The 20,054-nt window shown below is 35.6% G+C and overlaps 2 protein-coding genes across 3 annotated transcripts; one reads left to right on the forward strand and one right to left on the reverse strand.

Moving 5' to 3' along the window:
- Positions 1-421: 421 nt before the first annotated feature.
- LOC135154119 (uncharacterized) lies at positions 422-9,193 on the reverse strand. 2 transcript variants are annotated; one of them, XM_064099377.1, is made up of 2 exons: positions 8,864-9,193; positions 422-2,539 (listed from the first exon to the last, which is right to left on the reverse strand). In XM_064099377.1, exon 2 carries the CDS (start codon positions 2,262-2,264, stop codon positions 1,299-1,301), a length of 966 nt encoding a protein of 321 aa, XP_063955447.1. In that variant the 5' UTR covers positions 2,265-2,539; positions 8,864-9,193; the 3' UTR covers positions 422-1,298. The 2 variants fall into 2 exon arrangements, with proteins under 2 accessions (XP_063955447.1, XP_063955446.1); XM_064099376.1 differs by having other exon boundaries at positions 8,851-9,098.
- A 5,649-nt stretch (positions 9,194-14,842) lies between these two features.
- LOC129262437 (uncharacterized) lies at positions 14,843-19,081 on the forward strand. The gene is made up of 3 exons (XM_054900555.2): positions 14,843-14,945; positions 16,382-16,823; positions 17,240-19,081. Exons 1-3 carry the CDS (start codon positions 14,935-14,937, stop codon positions 17,360-17,362), a joined length of 576 nt encoding a protein of 191 aa, XP_054756530.1. The 5' UTR covers positions 14,843-14,934; the 3' UTR covers positions 17,363-19,081.
- Positions 19,082-20,054: the final 973 nt, after the last annotated feature.

Below are 20,054 nucleotides of genomic sequence, written 5' to 3' on the forward strand. Positions count from 1 at the left end.
TAGCAGAATCTTCGTCGGAGGCAAAATGAAAAAAAAATCAATAATAAGGGTGAACTTCCATCCTTTTAATTGACTACTGCATGCCATGCTTCCAATCCCTGCTCTGCCAATGACCCTGGCCAATGACAAAATTAATTCACTTCCACATTTTTATCTCTCCCTCTCTCACTCTCTGTCCGGCTCTCTCTGCACCCGGCCCCTATCTCAATCTCGATCTCCCCGCGCCCCCGCCGGCCCCTCCCCCTCTATCTCTTTTTCTTAAGCTTTCGTGTCACCCGTGTTTCTTCTCATGGTGCCTGCCCTTTTTTTTCTTTGCAAACTTCTCTCTTTCTTTCCTTTCCCTTTTCTCTTTGACTATAGCTCCTTATTTTCATACTTTTTATCCTAGGCAATTAAGTACTATACCAGTAAACAACACACCTAAAAATTAAATTGTTTATTTTACACGAACTTCAAATTAAATCGTGAAACATTGCCATGCATGATTCCTTAATTATTTTCCGTAATTTCTTTTACTTTTTTATTCGGGAGAAACTAAGAAAAATGATACGATACATAATATATTCCAATAAAGCTTACATTATACATTGTTAAAAAACGTGATTTTACAGGAAAAAAAAGAGAAGATTTTGCAGAGAGCAATAACAGAATCATTCTGTAAATTCATAAAACATGAATTTTTCTGCAATTTAACAGAACAGGTCTGTTTAAAAAGGGGAAAGGGTGTTTTATTGAAGGAAATTTGCAAGATTACATACACCAAATACCAATTTTCTGTAAGATTACAGGTGTTCTCGAGACTCTGCTGCAGGAACTTCTTTTATTTTTAGGATAAATTTTCTAACAGTGTACATCCAGGTATATTGGCCCAAATAGACCAAAGACGGCCTGGTAGGCCTATAATATGTCAGTAATTAGTTCAACACTTTAAAGTGTTTAAAATAACAGAGTTTTCCAAATTGGATAACCCAATCACCGTCGACCTATGAGGGCCGTTTCATGAAAGGACTTTGTCAGACGGCTTTATCCGACAAAATATATTTTATTCATTCGACAGTTACCGAACTGTGCTTCTCAAATCTCAAGCCAATCAAAATCATGACAACTTGCCTGACAAAAATCGCTGAACTAGAAATGTTGATGATAAAACGCTCTCCATGCTGGGCGTGGTCAAAATGCGATGGGGGTAATTTCACACCAAGGAAATTATGTTGATTGTACGATTTTGCTTTCATTTTTGTCCTGGCTATGCAGCACTATAAGTGAGAATAAAAAGGTCGCATCTACATAAAGGCCTACTACCACCAATCATTTGGTGTATTGGGTGGGGGCTGACTCATCTCAAAAGAGGAGGGGGTAACCGAATTTGGCGGAGGTGCAGGCCAATCCGAGAAGTCCCGTCTATCTTCATGAGATAGAGAGTTTGTCTTCTCATTCTGTAGCACATCAAAAGTGTTCTGCAATGGGCTCCATCGGTTGCCCTGGCGATCCTCTACGTCTATGTTCATTGGCCACGTGTAATTGGAATGCGAATCCGCTGTCGATCTCGCCGACGATGTCGGAAAGACGTCGGACTTCCATGATGAGGGCGCCCTGTCGGGTGCTTGGTGATAACTGGTGTTTTCCAACCTCGGTTTATCGGGGTCGTAACCGAGCATTAACGGCTGGAGATGGGTTCGTCTGCGTGTATGGTGATCCATTGGAAGGACGTAGTCATTGATGTTGACTTGCTGCGGATAAGTTCTGTTCATCTTCTCGGAATGGATCGACTTAAACTTGGAATAGATCTGGGTTGGACAAGAGCCACTCTGTGAGGAAGCTTTCAATTGACGCGAATGCAGCAGCTTGCCAGATTTTGTGTCATGATCTTGATCAAAACGAGGATCAAATTGCATTTTGGGAGAAGGAAACAATGAAGTTGTCTTTGTAGATGGTGAGGTGTTTCTCCTGGGAGGTGATTTTCTCTCGTGCCCCCAGTAAAACATTTGCTTCACGCGCACACCACTATCCTTCTCGGTGTTTCTCCTTTGTTGCGTCCGTTGTTCCCGTTCCAATGGCTCCGGATGTCCTCGTATTAGTCTATTTCTCGCCAGTGTCGTATTTGTTGTGTACATATTCCTATCCGTAGGACCATGTCGGCTTTCCGGTGATTCCTTTAGGCTTATCTTGGTAGAAATTGATCCTGTAAGTCTCTCTATTTTTTCCTCTGGTGTTTGAAAAGCAACCCCCGAAAGGAATTCCCGGCGTAACACATTCGCCTTCATGGCGTCATTCCCAATTAATGACCGTATATAGCTAGCATATAGCTAAGTTCCAACAATTTTCAGTCATGATACGATCTATTAAACACAACGATAACTTCCGAACGCTTGGGAGAAACCATTATGTCAGGCAATTCTTTAATCAAATATTAACTCTCGGTAATTGATATTTAATTAATGGTTGACCTATTCAAGATTCTATTGTCGTACCAGAAGTCGGGTATACCGGTATTTACAAAGCTTCTGATCCTCTCTCCTTCTCGGTCAATAATGAATGGCTGAAAAGATAAAAGAAGAATATTAACACGATGATTAACACGACGTGATGTAATAAACAGAAACACACGTGTTCAGATAGATTTCATGTAAGGTGATCATTTATAATTATGTTCTGATGGTAATATCGGTGTTTATGGAATCACTACGATACACAGTTAAAAAAATTTAAGTCCGTAATTTTTAATAACAACAAGTTGTTTTACCTTTTTTTAAACAACTTCTTTAAACAATAGTTATTAGATTGACATGCTTAAACAACGTTCTTACATTTTAAACATGGGGGGGGGGTGGCAAATTTACATTACAGGGCTGTAAATGAATGAATAAAACAGGCCTGTAATTCCGGGTAAAATATATACTGCTAATGTGAGAGGGAATTATATCATGAAGCTTTTCGAGGTGCTGGATATAAAATCTGGCATAATACTAAATTGAACATTTAGTGGTTTTTCATTTGCATATTTCTTAATTCTATGGCCCAGTGCAAATCATAACGGTGTATGTGTTTTGGTTTCTTACCCTATGAAAATGAAATTTATTCCTATCTAATTTTTTTCACCTAGCTAATTATCACAAGTTACAAAATCAATTCAGCTTGAGAGAAAAATGCATATCATTATTTTTAAGAAAAAAATGCAAGCTAGCAAGGCAAACCAGCACCCTATAGGGCCCGTAACACAAAGCTTAGCAGTGATCGTAGAATATTTTTCTACGATTGATTGCATTGACTACGATGTGGTGAAAATCAAGAGTACGATTGACCGCTATGTTACGGGACCCAGGTCTTTCCTATAATCATGGAGTATATCCCGGGGGGGGGGGGGGACTTCTATTGACGAGTGGATATCACGTAGTGTTGACTGTTGGGGCAAAAAGTACATCCTTTATATATAGTTTGGTCTTTTTACCCTCGCAATTTTTACCCTAAACACGTAGCTTTCCTAGCGAAATAGATACCCGCCCTTTTTCATCATTTTAGTGTTTTTGACACCCTTATTACGTTACGTACGTAACGTGCCCATCTTGAAAAAAAAAAACATTCTTTTTACGTGTTTTTGGTCGCGCGCATGGTATATCCACTCGTCAATGTAAGTGCCCCCCCCACCCCCGGGGAGTATACACGGTATACATTCCGGGATACATTCATTGCTTGTACTTTTTTTGCATTGTGTAATTTAAGATTTATACGAAGAATTTGCTTATATTTGTAGCTTGTTTATAAACAAAGGGGCTGTTAATGTTGCTGGGCTTGCGCCATGATGAGTGCCTTATTTTTGAAGGATGTGTTCGATTTGGTCACTTGTTCAAATTGGTCACTATAACCGTGCCGTTTATGAAAGGGGAAAGAGGATACTAAAGGGACGAAATTTAGAACAAAATAAGTAATTAAAGGGAACTGTAAACTATAAACAAGAGAAGAAAAAAGTCAGTTGTTTTACGTAGAGGTTGGCTTGAGTCCCCCCCCCCCCCCCCCCCGCCACTGCATGAATGGCTCTTGGAAGCGGGGCTGCCGAGCACCCCAATACTTACCTGGCGGTGCTGCATGCGTGCGTTATTCTTTATAGGCAGCACCCCCTGGGAGTGTGTTAGGTATGATAGGATGAATATAACCAAACGACCTAAATTTTGTAGGTTTTTTGTTTCAATCTCAAAAGTTGATTGGAAGATATTGTTTTGTTTTATCATTAGTAATGAGCCAATGGCGTTTTGTTACTCCCTTACATGCCATTCATCACTTAATGTTTTGTCTTGGTATTTTTTGTCTAAATTGTACAACTGTCAATGTTGTTATTACTGTTGCATTAGTTCACTATGACTTGTATTGAACCGTTTGTTAAGAGATGTGAAATAAATGAATTTGAATTTGAACACTTTTTTCTTTTCTTTTTTTTTACCTTTTTTTTTTTTTTGCTTGTCAAATTCATCTTGCATGGGCCAAAGCCAAGCGAACCCCCCTTTTTGCTTGTTAAATTTCTCGTTACCAAAATAACCTTAATTTTGATGTCAAAACCTAATTTGCTTGTCAATTAAAACAGCACCCAATTTTTAATAACAACAAGTTGTTTTACCTTTTTTTAAACAACTTCTTTAAACAATAGTTATTAGATTGACATGCTTAAACAACGTTCTTACATTTTAAACATGGGGGGGGGGGGTGGCAAATTTACATTACAGGGCTGTAAATGAATGAATAAAACAGGCCTGTAATTCCGGGTAAAATATATACTGCTAATGTGAGAGGGAATTATATCATGAAGCTTTTCGAGGTGCTGGATATAAAATCTGGCATAATACTAAATTGAACATTTAGTGGTTTTTCATTTGCATATTTCTTAATTCTATGGCCCAGTGCAAATCATAACGGTGTATGTGTTTTGGTTTCTTACCCTATGAAAATGAAATTTATTCCTATCTAATTTTTTTCACCTAGCTAATTATCACAAGTTACAAAATCAATTCAGCTTGAGAGAAAAATGCATATCATTATTTTTAAGAAAAAAATGCAAGCTAGCAAGGCAAACCAGCACCCTATAGGGCCCGTAACACAAAGCTTAGCAGTGATCGTAGAATATTTTTCTACGATTGATTGCATTGACTACGATGTGGTGAAAATCAAGAGTACGATTGACCGCTATGTTACGGGACCCAGGTCTTTCCTATAATCATGGAGTATATCCCGGGGGGGGGGGGGACTTCTATTGACGAGTGGATATCACGTAGTGTTGACTGTTGGGGCAAAAAGTACATCCTTTATATATAGTTTGGTCTTTTTACCCTCGCAATTTTTACCCTAAACACGTAGCTTTCCTAGCGAAATAGATACCCGCCCTTTTTCATCATTTTAGTGTTTTTGACACCCTTATTACGTTACGTACGTAACGTGCCCATCTTGAAAAAAAAAAAACATTCTTTTTACGTGTTTTTGGTCGCGCGCATGGTATATCCACTCGTCAATGTAAGTGCCCCCCCCCCCACCCCCGGGGAGTATACACGGTATACATTCCGGGATACATTCATTGCTTGTACTTTTTTTGCATTGTGTAATTTAAGATTTATACGAAGAATTTGCTTATATTTGTAGCTTGTTTATAAACAAAGGGGCTGTTAATGTTGCTGGGCTTGCGCCATGATGAGTGCCTTATTTTTGAAGGATGTGTTCGATTTGGTCACTTGTTCAAATTGGTCACTATAACCGTGCCGTTTATGAAAGGGGAAAGAGGATACTAAAGGGACGAAATTTAGAACAAAATAAGTAATTAAAGGGAACTGTAAACTATAAACAAGAGAAGAAAAAAGTCAGTTGTTTTACGTAGAGGTTGGCTTGAGTCCCCCCCCCCCCCCGCCACTGCATGAATGGCTCTTGGAAGCGGGGCTGCCGAGCACCCCAATACTTACCTGGCGGTGCTGCATGCGTGCGTTATTCTTTATAGGCAGCACCCCCTGGGAGTGTGTTAGGTATGATAGGATGAATATAACCAAACGACCTAAATTTTGTAGGTTTTTTGTTTCAATCTCAAAAGTTGATTGGAAGATATTGTTTTGTTTTATCATTAGTAATGAGCCAATGGCGTTTTGTTACTCCCTTACATGCCATTCATCACTTAATGTTTTGTCTTGGTATTTTTTGTCTAAATTGTACAACTGTCAATGTTGTTATTACTGTTGCATTAGTTCACTATGACTTGTATTGAACCGTTTGTTAAGAGATGTGAAATAAATGAATTTGAATTTGAACACTTTTTTCTTTTCTTTTTTTTTACCTTTTTTTTTTTTTTTGCTTGTCAAATTCATCTTGCATGGGCCAAAGCCAAGCGAACCCCCCTTTTTGCTTGTTAAATTTCTCGTTACCAAAATAACCTTAATTTTGATGTCAAAACCTAATTTGCTTGTCAATTAAAACAGCACCCCTGTTTAAAAAAATCGTGGAGGCCCTGCCCCATATGCACTGGCGACTGAGAAACGCGACAACCATAATCGGGCCTCATTAATAGTGTACCCTCTCGCTCTTTATCAAAATTTTAAAAGCTAAAAAGAGTTTGAGTCATCAATACTTTTTTTCGTTGCTATATTGTTGATTAGGGGCGGATTTAGGATTTTCCAAAAGGGGGGCACATTTTCCCGATGGAAAATTTGACAAGCAAAAAAAAATTAGGACATTTCGTCCACGAACAAAATTGACAAGTAAAAACAAAAGGGGGGGTCTTCACACTTTCAAAATTGTGGCACGTTTCTGTTTTAACAGCATCTTTACATTACACATTTTAATTGTGCCTGTCAAGGGGGGGGGGGCACCGGCCCGCTTTGCCCCCCCCCCTTCCCCTAGATCTGCCAGTGAGTGTTAAAGGAGAATGAAACCCTTGAAACCAGCTGAATCCATATCAAAGAGAAAAATCAAAGAAACATATTGATGAAAGTTTGAGGAAGATTAAATGAATAATAAGAAAGTTATGAGCATTTGAATATTGAGATCACTAATGCCATGTAGATCCTCCCATTGGCAATGCGACCAAGATCTGTGATGTCACACACGTACAACTCCCTCATTGCTTTAGTACTTATTTCACTTATATTCTCACTTTTATAGAATCTATCACAAGGTGAGGTGTTCTCTTTATGAGAGGACAAGTACAGAGGTTTCACAACATTATATCATTGATGAATCGTTTGTCATATGATTAGAAGGAGCAAAAAGATATGTTTTGGGGTATATTTTCAGTGTCCAAAAGGGGAGAGTTGTTCATCTGTGACATCATAGATCTTGGTCACATTGCCAATAGGAGGATCTCCATAGCATTAGTGATCTGGACATTCAAATGCTCACAACTCTTCTATTGCTAGTCCTATTTTACTCAAACTTTTGTTGATCTTATTCTTTGATTTTTCTGCTTTCACAAAAGCTAACTTGCTCCAAGAGTTTCATTCTCCTTTAATATTCAGGGGGGTTAATGCTTTCTTGCTTGCTTATTTGTCAGGAACGAAAATAGAAACAACAAGATATCCGAGTCATTTTTTTCTAGTTTTATTTCTCTTTTATTATTTCTTTCTTTCGTTCTTCTTTTTCTTTCTTACTTTCTTTATTTCTTTCGTTCTTCTTTTTTCTTTCTAACTTAATTCTTTGTTTCTTTCGTTCGTTCGTTCTCTCTTTCTTTCAGTTTTTAATGTATTCCTTCTTTCCCTTCTCACTCTTTGTTTGTTTGTTTGTTTAATTTTTTCTCATTTTCTCTTTCATTAACGGTACTGCACTATTCTTACCCTCCATTCCTCTCCTTGCCCCCCCCCCCCCTCGAGAAGGGGCGATCCTCTATAACCCCATAACTATATATAGCCACTCTGATTAATGCAAATAAAAATGCCTAAAAAATAGATTGTTGGTGCTACCATCTTTAATCTTAATTCGAAAAACTGATCATATTGTAGCCTTCAGTATCCTGTTCTTTACATGAATATTTGTGTCTGTTGCGTAACAAAACTAACAGCTTTTAGCATTGGTAAACTAACATTCTTACTGAGCAAATACAGCTTGCAATGGGTATGGCTAAAGCAAATAGTCTCTACGGTAACACTGTTTTCGGGTAGCCTGACTTTGTAAAGCCGATTTTTGTTGTTCTTTGTTTACTCATGGACAAAGTATTGTCCGTTGCTTCGATAATGCACAGATTGCAGACTATACCACACAATAATATCGTGATAATTGGTATTATTACTTGTATACACGGAAAAATCGAAAGACGCAAAAAATATAACGCAAGAACGATAAAGAGGGTGACATGGATGCTGGATAAAGAAAAGACAATGAAATAATTAAATCCCGATTTCCTCCCTTCTAATGTTTAATATACGAGTTGCAATGCCTATCATAAAGTCCCACAGTATACATGTACATAATTTGAAATGAAATAATTCTAATTAACTTGCTTTTGATCTGTGTGGCCCTTGCCGCCTCAGATGACATCATAGGCTTTGGGGGAATACGATTTCAATACAAATTTAACGATATTCGTAAGATTGCCTGTATCACGTATTGGCTTCATATACAGTGGTAACAAAACAAATCCGGAGTTTAATGCGTTTTGCCAATCAAAATGTTTATTGTTATATATAAAGCAATGGCAGCAATATTTTTCCAAAGTTATACGGTTGATAATTTTAAAACGATCATATACTTAATGAATTAAATATATCTAAACAAAAAAGAATGGATGAAATTTGGCTGTATGAATATGATCCATGCAGAATTCAAACCTGCATGGTATCTTCGGCAAGAGAATTGGCAACGAATACAGAAGTCTAAATATAATAAGATTCTTACCTTATAATATTACCTCATAAATTTAATGTAATTTGATTTCCACAAAATCTTGTAACAATTTGGAAGAAGAGGAAGCAATTCCAATGGCTTGTACGTGCAGCAATCTTAATTCCTTGAAGATAGATATATTTTGTATTTTTTAGTATAATGTTCAACGCTGGTAAGTACATACTAATCTCTGCTAATAAGTTTTAGCCTACAAGTCATAAGACATAAGGTTTCCCTTCTATGAAAACTGCTGAGAAAGAGCTATTTGTAATTGCGATGGAGTTTTATTTACTCTATCCCCGCCATCCTTTGGAGTTGGCTTTTATTTTCCGCACTCATGCTCGACCATAAGAGTAAAACAAATAATGGAAAATGCTCCCCAAAATAGAAGTAGCAGAAAGGAATTAGGAGGTCAAGACAGAAGAGAGAAATGTGAGAGGGGAGAGGACAGGGAAGTCGAGAGAGAGAGTGAGAGAGAGAGAGGGGTGGCGAGGGAGAGAAAGAAAGAAAGAAAGAAAGAAAGAAAGAAAGAAAGAAAGAAAGAAAGAAAGAAAGAAAGAAAGAAAGAAAGAAAGAAAGAAAGAAAGAAAGAAAGAAAGAAAGAAAGAAAGAAAGAAAGAAAGAAAGAAAGAAAGAAAGAAAGAAAGAAAGAAAGAAAGAAAGAAAGAAAGAAAGAAAGAAAGAAAGAAAGAAAGGGGGTGATAAAGGGGGAGGGAGGGGAGGAAAAATAGTATACAGTCAGTGCGGCACTGAGGGGGCATGCATGGGGCCCCAATTGGATTTGTTGCCCCTGGACATTATAAAAAAAAAAAAAATGTAGAGTAATCTACCCTTGCTACCCCCCCCCCACATTTTTTGCTCCCAACTCGTAGCTACTTTATAAACCCTATAGGCCACCAAATTATTAAGTTTATTAGTATGATGAAAAAAAAATGAGAAGATCAACTTGATAAAAATAAGAAGAGCTCGAGATAGATCTAGAAACTTTTTCCATAATTTTGTGTGCGCAAAGTGAGAGTTTTTTTTATATTTGATATCAACCTAATGACTGTTTGCTGGAAATAAAAGAGTCTAGCAACCGAGCGAGAACATTTTCGAATTTCAATATGTTTTTAAGAATTACTTTGAAGCACTTGATGACGACACAAATGAAAAACTGAAATGTGTCTTTTATCTGTGGTCAGTTTTTGGTGGGGCCGGGTCTTAGCCTCAATGTATTCTTGTGCTGCAAATTGTGTTTGCCGATGCAAAATCATGCAGATTGATAGCAATTTTCAAGCAACGCAATTAACCTGGCAATCGATCGTCGATCGATCGGGATCAGTTGCAAATTCACAGTTTATACGGCTTTCAATTGCAACCAAACTCTTTTTTCACCACCACCCCCCCCCCCCCCCCATGGACATTTGAATTCATTTTCAGAGATCTTTATCGGGATCTTTATTAGGCCCTAATTTCACAGAACGTACACCCTTGAAAGACCGAAATATTGAAATATTGGCAAGGTCTTTCTTTCAGCAGTCTGCCAGATCACTGAAATTTGTGACCCGATGGCTCGATCCAATTAAAGGGCTCCAAATACCTTGAAAGAAAGAAGGACTGGTCGACTGATACTTCGAACTTAGACGAGTTCTCCATGAGTGATCTTTCAATAGTCTATACAGTGCGTCCCAGAAAAAACGAAACCGAGATTAAGCGATGATTAATTTTATCATAACTTAATCACAAATACAATAGACAAATGACCTACCAATGTAAAGCTTAGAATCTCCTCTTCCATCTGATCTTACTTATATTATTCCTCATTCATGAGTGAGCGGCAAAAACAATTTGAAGAAATTATACCAAAAACTCATTTGGCGGGGGGGTATCTGAATTTCAAAAAGAAAATCACATTCCTAAAAAGTTCAATATCTGCTCTTTTATTTGATACCTTAATCACAAAAAATGGTCGAGAAGTAAAAAAGTTATGTTCCCTCGAAACAATGCTTGTATTTCCATAATTTCATTAAATAAACGTGTTTTCACCGATTTCACACAGTTCAAGCTAACGCATATGGTTAACAAAAGACTTGAGGCATGGCCGATCGTCAACAAAACGGAGTGTCAAGTGAGTTTGAATGCTAGCCTGTAGAACCTCTTCATTTTATGAAATTATTGAAATTCAAGCCTTATTTCAAATAACCAGAACTTTGTTATTTCCTCACAATTTTCTGTAATTGAGGTATCCCCTCTTCAAATTGTTTTTGCTCACTCATGCGTGATCAGCGTGAATGCGAAATAAATTTCAGATGGAGGAGATTCTAAGCTTTACAATGGTAGGTCTTTTGTCTATTGTATTTGTGATTAAGTTTTTTTTTATTTATTTTTTTTTTTTATTTATGTTTTTATTGATAAATCTTCAACATACAAATCATTTACATCAAATTCCACTATAAAAGTTACCAAAAAAATCAAAAATTTGTGATTAAGTTATGATAAATCATCGATAAATCTCGGTTTCGTTTTTTGTGGGACGCACTGTATATCAGTGATCTTTTCATCATATGCAACAAATTATCTTTCGGTAATCTTTCTACAAACTTTGCAGGTCTCTCTATGATCTTTCAAGGATATATCTCGATTCTTGAATCAGTGATCTAGCGGAAGACCGTCGAAATGTCAATTGACAATTCATTTACACACTGCTGACCTGCATGAATTCAAGCTTTAAAAAAAGACCCGATTGTAAGATCACTTCGGAACCATGTAAGAAACCAAATGATCAATATTGAGATTTAAGACTCAGTAGTGTTATGAGGCAAACATTTTGAGGGGCCAGACAGGACATTTGGAGCACATTTTTAAAAAGCTGCGACTGAGTGAATTAAGTTGCAAAAACTTTTGATTTTTTTTTCTAATCTAATTTTGAGTTGGATTTCGACATCGTTATTCAGAAATGATGTTATATTTCACCCATTTTCTTTCCTTGTCTATCCTTTTCTTATCATATTTCTTGGTCGTAAATATTTTGGGGTCCGTGCCCGACCCCTCCCTTCCCACCTGCATAACATGTATAATACGCACGCGAAGATCAAGCAAGTTTTTGTTAATGCTTTTTAGCCTTTATTCAGATAATATCACATTTTCATACATACAAGGGTAATAAATAAAATATACAAAATAAAGTGAAATACATGTATACAGCAGTATAACAAATGAAATATTATACATTTAAACATTAAAAAAAAAAAGATTATCACAAAAACCCACAATACAAACAAATCAAACAGTTTTTTCACTTGTATTTACTGTATAATAATGCGGTACTGTATGATGAAAAAATCCAAACATAAAGGCTTTTTAAGTTCTGAGCAAACAATAAAATTGATGTATAAAATACATGTAATTTGTTTATATAAAGATGTGAATAGGCTATCTCCCATAATTAAAAAAATATATATTTATATCTCCATATTTTGTGAGACAATACAAAAAAAGTCTTAACGTTTATATTTAGAAAGTGTAAAACAATCTGAATAAAGATTTATATATAAAACACACCAAAAAACAACAACAACAAAACAAACAAACAAACAAAAAATGTGTAGGGAGAGCAGCCAAACCAAAACCCTTCTCCTTGATCTTTTACCCATAATGGCATCATGATATATTTTATAATATTGAATACTATTATTCCAATACTATATATTAATCATTTTATAAAAAACAAGTTTTGTAGGAAGATAATCGTATATTGACTTTTTTAAATTTAGATTGATGGGTAAGGATCAGTGGGAGAAAGAGTTTGAAGAAAGAAAAAAAATAAAAACTTGAGTGTAATTGACTCAAACCGAAAACTGGGAAAAATTCCCCATTTTGTATTGTGTAGAGTTAATTTATCCTTTCTTTTTGCCTTTTCATATTCGATCTGTTCTGGCACTGCATATTTCTTTGTAGGGACCATAGAGATAATATATCTCTATATGGTAGGGTAAGGGGCCTGTTGCATGACGAGATGAGCGATACGTAGGAACGTCCTAGGACCATTCTTCCGAGATAGGAAGATTGGCGACAAATCAGCGCTTTCCGTTTCACGAAGGCAATTTTGTCTTTCAAGTCCGCGACATCGTTTGATATCGATAGTATCGGGAAAATATTTAGTCTTCATCGTCACCTGAACCTTTTATTTCGGAATGACGACTTTTCATAAAATCATATATTTCAATAAAAGGGGATCAAATCATGTTTTATTTATTACTGATTGTAGAATTGATGTATGGAGCGTACTTTATGAGGTAAAAAGAGAAAAAACTTTCAAGATTCACAAACATAACTGGATAAAATCGAAATTTTCATTATTTCCCTTATTTAGAACACGGTGTCCTTTTAGAGACACCTTTCATTGATATTTCGACGAAAGAGACCCTTGTCCGACATAAAAATTGATTTAACTAAGTAATTTCGACATTTTATTAGTTCAATATACTGATTTTTTATGCATATATATATATATATATATGATGGTTTTGCAAATTATGCGTTAATATGTTATCTGTTGAGGTAAAAATAGGGTTTGAATGGAGTAAACAAAATCAACAGTGTCTGATTGTATGAGACTAAAAAGGAAAATATGAGAGGCTGCCTGTGAAAAATCTAATTTATTTATTTTATTTGTCAGATATAACGCAAGAAATACAAATGCGAGTGTTTAGAGTATAAACATACCTCAGTTGCATGATGAGTAACCGAAGACAAGGAAACTATGAAAATTGCTGCAAACATGTCCAAGTGGATAAAGTAGTGCTTTGAAATAGCAATTAAAACATAGAAAAAGTTGTGCACTCCGCAATGGAAAAATACTATTTACAGAAATAATGCTATAGTACAATGATCATAAACGTTGGTCATCTTTAAAGTTGATCACTTAATTTATGGAAGCTTATATAAGAATATAGTTTAAGAATATAAAAAATATATATGTTCAACATTTCAAAGTTGAGGAATAGAGACTACATTATTGCTTTAACATGACATAGGGGCGGAAGGGGCCTATATATCTTACGATTTAAAATGCGCCTCTTCGTATGGACTTTCCATAATCTTTTCTTTAATGAACTTATTTTCATTTGTAATGATTGTGATGGATTCGTAAGCTATAGGCCAAATCTGTATCTTAAATTCAATTAGCTATAATTTGTTAATGCAGACTCTTTTTTGTTTTGTTTCACTGTTTCACATCTCAATTAGTTAGCCCAAATCCGACAATTAATTTTCATTGATTAAAATTAATCTCAGCAAAAAATAATTAGGCCTATAATGAAAATGAAATAAAAATAAATGAATAATTTACCATGTTTAACATTTTAGTTTTGTATCGTGTTTCGTTTTAGCTGAAGGTTATAAACACGTTTTTTACCTTACATCATTTCTTGTAATGAAATTTGTTTTCATGTTGTTTAATTATCTATTAAAGCATGAGGGGTCAGAGAGATAATGCCACCCATTTCGATATATATCAAATAAAAATTAATGGAAATGGTGTGGGGATAGGACGGAGAATAAAAGAAAACATATTTAAAAAAATATTTGGGCCTACATTACCCCCGGACATAATGCCCGGAGAAGTTAAAATGACATGTTTTTGGTCGCCTTGCCGTGCAAAAAGACGACCTGAAATTGATGACAACTAGCCCCCATATAAAAAATAACTTGGCGCCATCCCAGATAAAATGCATCAGTGTGCAACCCCAAAAAAATGTTTAAAGGTGATATGTCAGTGTGGCTTGCCGTAAACGCATTTTCTCTCAATGCCGACGGCGGCAGGCGGTGTGCAAATAAGATCATGCCTACGTAGGACATGTCTGGAGGTGTCTTTCCAAGGACCATTCTTCGTATCGCCCAAATCGGCTTTGTGAGACAATTATTGAGCGATATCTCGTTCTTACGTAGAATGGTTCTACGAAAGACCCTTTCATGCAACAGGCCCCAGTTTACGTTGGCCTTTATTAATTTCATTTTCGCCCTCTGTTGTTGAAAATTAGAAAATGAACTCTGTTTCCAGGGAAGCTTTAAGAAATTAGTTTTTCGTTGCAGTGAAAGTATTAATGATTTCGTATGGCTCAACCGTAAGTGAAATTATATTTTATCACTTCTATTTTCTTATCGATCTCTTTGGGATTTTCTATGAGTATGTCATCTTCAAAATTCGTTTCATGATAAGTTTGTTAAGCGTTATTGTTATTTGTATTTCAAATTTCAATGACTTACTGGAGTCCCACGTATCCATTTTGGTGGGGTGCCAAAAAGTAGAGCGCCGTAGACGTAGACGTAGTCGTACTCGTAGACGTAGTTAACTTAGAGCACTCACACAAGCATGCGAGGTTAGAGCAGAGGTGCACATATCTAAAAATCCGCTGTTGGGAATGTAGACCAAAAGCTTCGGTCTCTGTTATGTTGGTTGTTCAGCTGAACTCCGTTGGCTTCACTCACCAAATACAGAGACCGAAGTTCTAGCGCGATCTGTATCTGTACAGGGGACTCAATGGCCATATGTTTATGTACTTAAGATCAGATAAAACGGGGAAGTGAATTTGCGCGACAGCCGAGGTAAGTCACTGTTTTTGTTCCTTTTAACTTGATTTTTCTCCATTTTTGGGCAATTAATGCCAAGAGGGAATATTAATTTGCATTTTGGTCGCGTTAATTTTCAAAATTTTTATTCATTAAAGACAAAAATTGAAGAGCCCCGACGGGGGGATTTTGCATTGCAAGTCCCCTAATGGTGGCTGCACGCTAGCGAGCCGTCTGTGTACGAGGAGAAATTTAAAAAAAAAAAAAAAGTTAAAAAACTCCTCGAAACAGACGGCTGCCAGCTGTCTATTGGGAATGTTGCTTCGGAGTTTTTGTATTTGAAATAGTATTACCGAACGCACGTATCATACGCAACAGAAAATATTTTCATACGCTCAAAATTTTGCAACATCCTTCCAAAGTCAAAGAGAACTTGAATAGAAAGATGATGAAAAATGGTAAAAAACACATTTTCAAAGTCTTAATATTCTAAAAATAATAAAATATGGTCAAAATAGCTCAGACATCAGTGATTTTGTTGTTTTCTCAACTTTTCCCATAGAAAACACACGTTCGGTAATACGATACCTTTTTCAAGTGACCAAAATATTTCACATGCGAAGAGGGGTCCAATTGGAAGCTAATATCGTAAAAAGGACAAACGATTTCGGCCAAATTTTTACATATTTATATTTTGTAGGTAATTGTGTATTTATGGTGAAAGTTTGGTGAATTTTATGAGAATAATGTGTTTGATATGATTAAATTCATGAAAAGTGTTCGGTAATACGATCCACTACCATACTCCTACTTGTACTACACAGACGTAAGTCTCCCAGGCCAGGACCCGCAGTGCCAATGTTGATGCAAGAATGATGAGGATGATTCATTGATTGAAGATGTTATTTTATAATTCTAATCTAACCTCTTCATTCAGAAAATTGCGAAATCCAACAATTAAGATTTGTCCATATTAATTTTTTTTTCCCAGGGGTAGTGAAGGAGCAGCAGAGGATGGATTTGAGATACCTCAAGATCTCTGTGAAAGACTGGAGAATGTAGAACTAGATGAGGAAGAGACAGAGACTTTATTGCAAGAGGCATTGGCCCTCAATATGAGATTAAAAGCTGAACTTCAGAGAAGAGAAAACAGTGACTTAGAAGATAGCAGCGATGTTACCAACTCTAGAGGACCGCAGGGTCATGACGTCTTATCATCAGATAAACACATAAAAAACTCATCAGCGAGACATAGAAGACCGGGACAGAAAAACAATCCACTGCCACCAATATCACCAAGTAAAGGACAAACCGCAGGGTCTGGGAATCATCGGAAAGGTGGGCCTCTCAAGTCCAAAGGTCAGCCAGAAAGACGAGGAGCGTCGTCACCGGCTCCTCACGCCATCATAGGCAGGATAGTCAACAGTGCCGGGGTGAGGGACACCTTCCATGTTTGTGAAAGAAATGTTGAACGTGATCATGTGAAGTTCCAGCAATTATATTTGATTTAGAACCATATGCATCTGTAATTACATTAAGCGTTTTACAATTTACTAGCACACATAGACTCTTTTGTTTCGGTTATGCGGACAATATTTTGTCATCCGTTATCTGGCATATAAGGCTTAATGATGTTGAAAAGATCACTTGAATACTTGACAGATGATGAATGATCGCAGGTTTTTAAAATTGTGCACATTATAATTTGATATTGTAATACATTTTGATTGACCTGGAAATCAGTTCCTTTGATACCAAAAAGGTACAGAAAATGCACAATTTGGATATTAAAATATTAAAACCTTAATATCTGACTAGATTTAATTTGTTTGTTGTCGTTCACATTCAGAGTGTTGAAGGATCTCAGCGAAGAGCCAAGTCGGCGAAGAAAGATTTAGAAGGGAGACCAACCCGCTCAGCTGAACAGAGGAAGAAAAAGCCAGAATGGAATGATAGATTCTCCTACAAGTAACAACTTCATCAATACCATTCTTCACTACAACAATCCTTGGATACAATAATGACTCATTATAACTATACTACAAGCTGTCAGTAATCAACATGAGGCCTTGTGATGTAAGATTGATTGTATCTCTGATGTCAATTGCATTTTCAATGGAAACCTTTCTTTGATTAATTTTACTAGTATTGCGCAATGTTACCATGGTGCTTACCATGGATTATAATGTTGAGATTGTAACTGCAAGGAGTCAAGGACTTGGGTGATTTCAAGTCGGTGTTGGCCTTGGTGTTGGTGTTGAAATTTTGACTGCTTCCCCTAGCTCCAAAACCTATTCAGATTTTATAAAACTGATCCAGATAACATTATTGACATCTCAATAACTAGTGAGTGACTTTTCGGGACCATCTTCATGTTATGTTTGGTGTTATAATCATGTTAAAATTGACCTAACACCAACACCAAAAATGTCAACACTGAACTTGAAATCACCCAATATGACCATCCCAAACAAAAATTATATCAAGTAATTTCAATTCAGTTCATTTATTTTCCTCTTTCAATCTTTTCATATTTACAAAGATAGTTCAATTTACATGTAGGCCTACAACTTACTATAACACTTTAATCAACTTGTACAATACAAAAACAGAATGAAATTGAAAGAAAAGGAGACTGACTAAAAAGCAGAACTTTCATTGCGAAGGCCCCCTTTTCTAAGAACATATATTGTGATAAAAATGAAATCGAAAATAAAATAAAATTAAATGAATAAGAACTATAATAAATGTACATTGATCACATAATATGACTGCTCAGCTATGTACATGGTCATGATGCGGGATGTTGTACTGAAGAACTGAACAATTCCCATTGAATTTGTCAATTTATGTATTCCATTTTATCCAAATGGGATTCAATTCAATCAAATAGCTTATGAGGCGGAGTGTAATCAGTGTTATTTAAAGGTATCCTTTTTTATAATGTAACTTTATTGACATGGTGGTTTTAACCTCATTTCTTATCAGGAAGTTTTGGCTCCATGGCGCACGATGGAATCAAGAACATAGAAAATATATTGTCAAATGCCCTTTATGACAAAAACCTTCCAATAAGTCTTTGTCGAAAATTAGTGAATCAAACCAGCAGTTTCGTCCTGGACTCGAACAAACAACATAATCGCAATTGTCCCTCAGCTCCGCAACTTCGGATGAAACTTGATCTGGTTCAACCATTTTTGACAAAGACCTCCCAGCCGTTCTTTGTCATTTGACAGGCATTTTCAATACATTTTCTATGTCCTTGAATCTGTTCTGGGTCGCGATGCAACAACTCCTTATTATTTCCTTAAGAACACTGAATGTATCTTGTCAATATTTGACTAGCTTCATGAAGTGTACCTGTTACTATGAAGATTTTTTTTAATGTTGTTGTTTGTGCAATGTATTTGAAGTTGATTCCTTTGCCAGTTATAAAAACAGAGTTTGTAGAACATGGTTTATGTGCTCTGTCAGCATATTTTTGTGTGCAGTCTTTGACAGTAAAATTTGTGTGATTTAAGTGAAGTTTATTTCTTAAGGAGTGTCTGTTTATGATTAGAACTTTTGTTTTCTTGTATTCATTTATTTGTTTATTTATTTATTTACTTATTCATTTATTCATTCATTTATTCAATCCTTTATTTATGTATTTATTTATTTATTCATTTGTTTATTCATTTATTTATTCATTTGTTTATTATTTATTTATTAATTATATTGTTTATTATTTATTCATTTGTTTATTATTCTTTTATTCATAAAGTACTTTGTTTTATTTCATTTTATTTGCGATGGGAGACTAAAAGCAATAGAAGGATGTACAAGCAAAAATAAATGCTGGCAATATGTACACAGCATGAGAGAAAGCAGAATGATTTTAGTGTAGACAGTGCTTCTGCTTTTCAAAATGAATTATCATCAAAATAGTTGAGATTTCCAAGAGTTTAGAGAAATTATTCAATTAAACTAGAATTGTTCATTTTGGTTTTTTTTTCATTTAAGAAACTTGAATAACCTAAAAGTATGACAATGAAGGCTTTAGTTATAGCATCACAATTTTTTTTTTGCTCCTTGAAATCAGGAGAAATTAAAGTACAGAGTGTATAAAGTGGTATTATGTCAGGTTATAAACTTCAGAACAATAGGACTATGCAAATTTTATAATGGGCTGCAATAAATGTTTGCGAAATTTGCCAGTGATTTGATAATACATGTATTCTTTTATGTAGCATTAGAAGTGTTTTACTTTTTTTTGTCATTTGCTTTTGTTATTTCATTTTCAAAGTTATTCATGCAGCAATTGCATTGTTGAAATTTGAATTTGCCTGTGTTCTGTGATTTTTCCATTAAAAAAAGAGAGATTACAGCCTTTTTTATTAGAGAAAATAAAGAAATGTAGATCTTATTTATTGTAGTAAATTAATTTATGCATAATACTACTCATTTTAAGTGTAGCATTAGTGAACATTTTGAAGAAAAACTGCTAAAAAAGAGAAGTTAGATTTGGAAATAGTAGGAGTCTCTAAAAATAATAATAAAAAGGAAGGGTAATGTATTTCAACTTAAATCATTGTTTAAATGTTCCATTAGTCATTTTATTTAAATCGAATTGATATTGGACTATCCTAATTATTCTACTACAGTCATTGTTTTCCCCAAGATTC

Source organism: Lytechinus pictus, chromosome 5 (assembly GCF_037042905.1).
Source record: "Lytechinus pictus isolate F3 Inbred chromosome 5, Lp3.0, whole genome shotgun sequence".
In the NCBI taxonomy this organism is placed as follows: domain Eukaryota; kingdom Metazoa; phylum Echinodermata; class Echinoidea; order Temnopleuroida; family Toxopneustidae; genus Lytechinus; species Lytechinus pictus.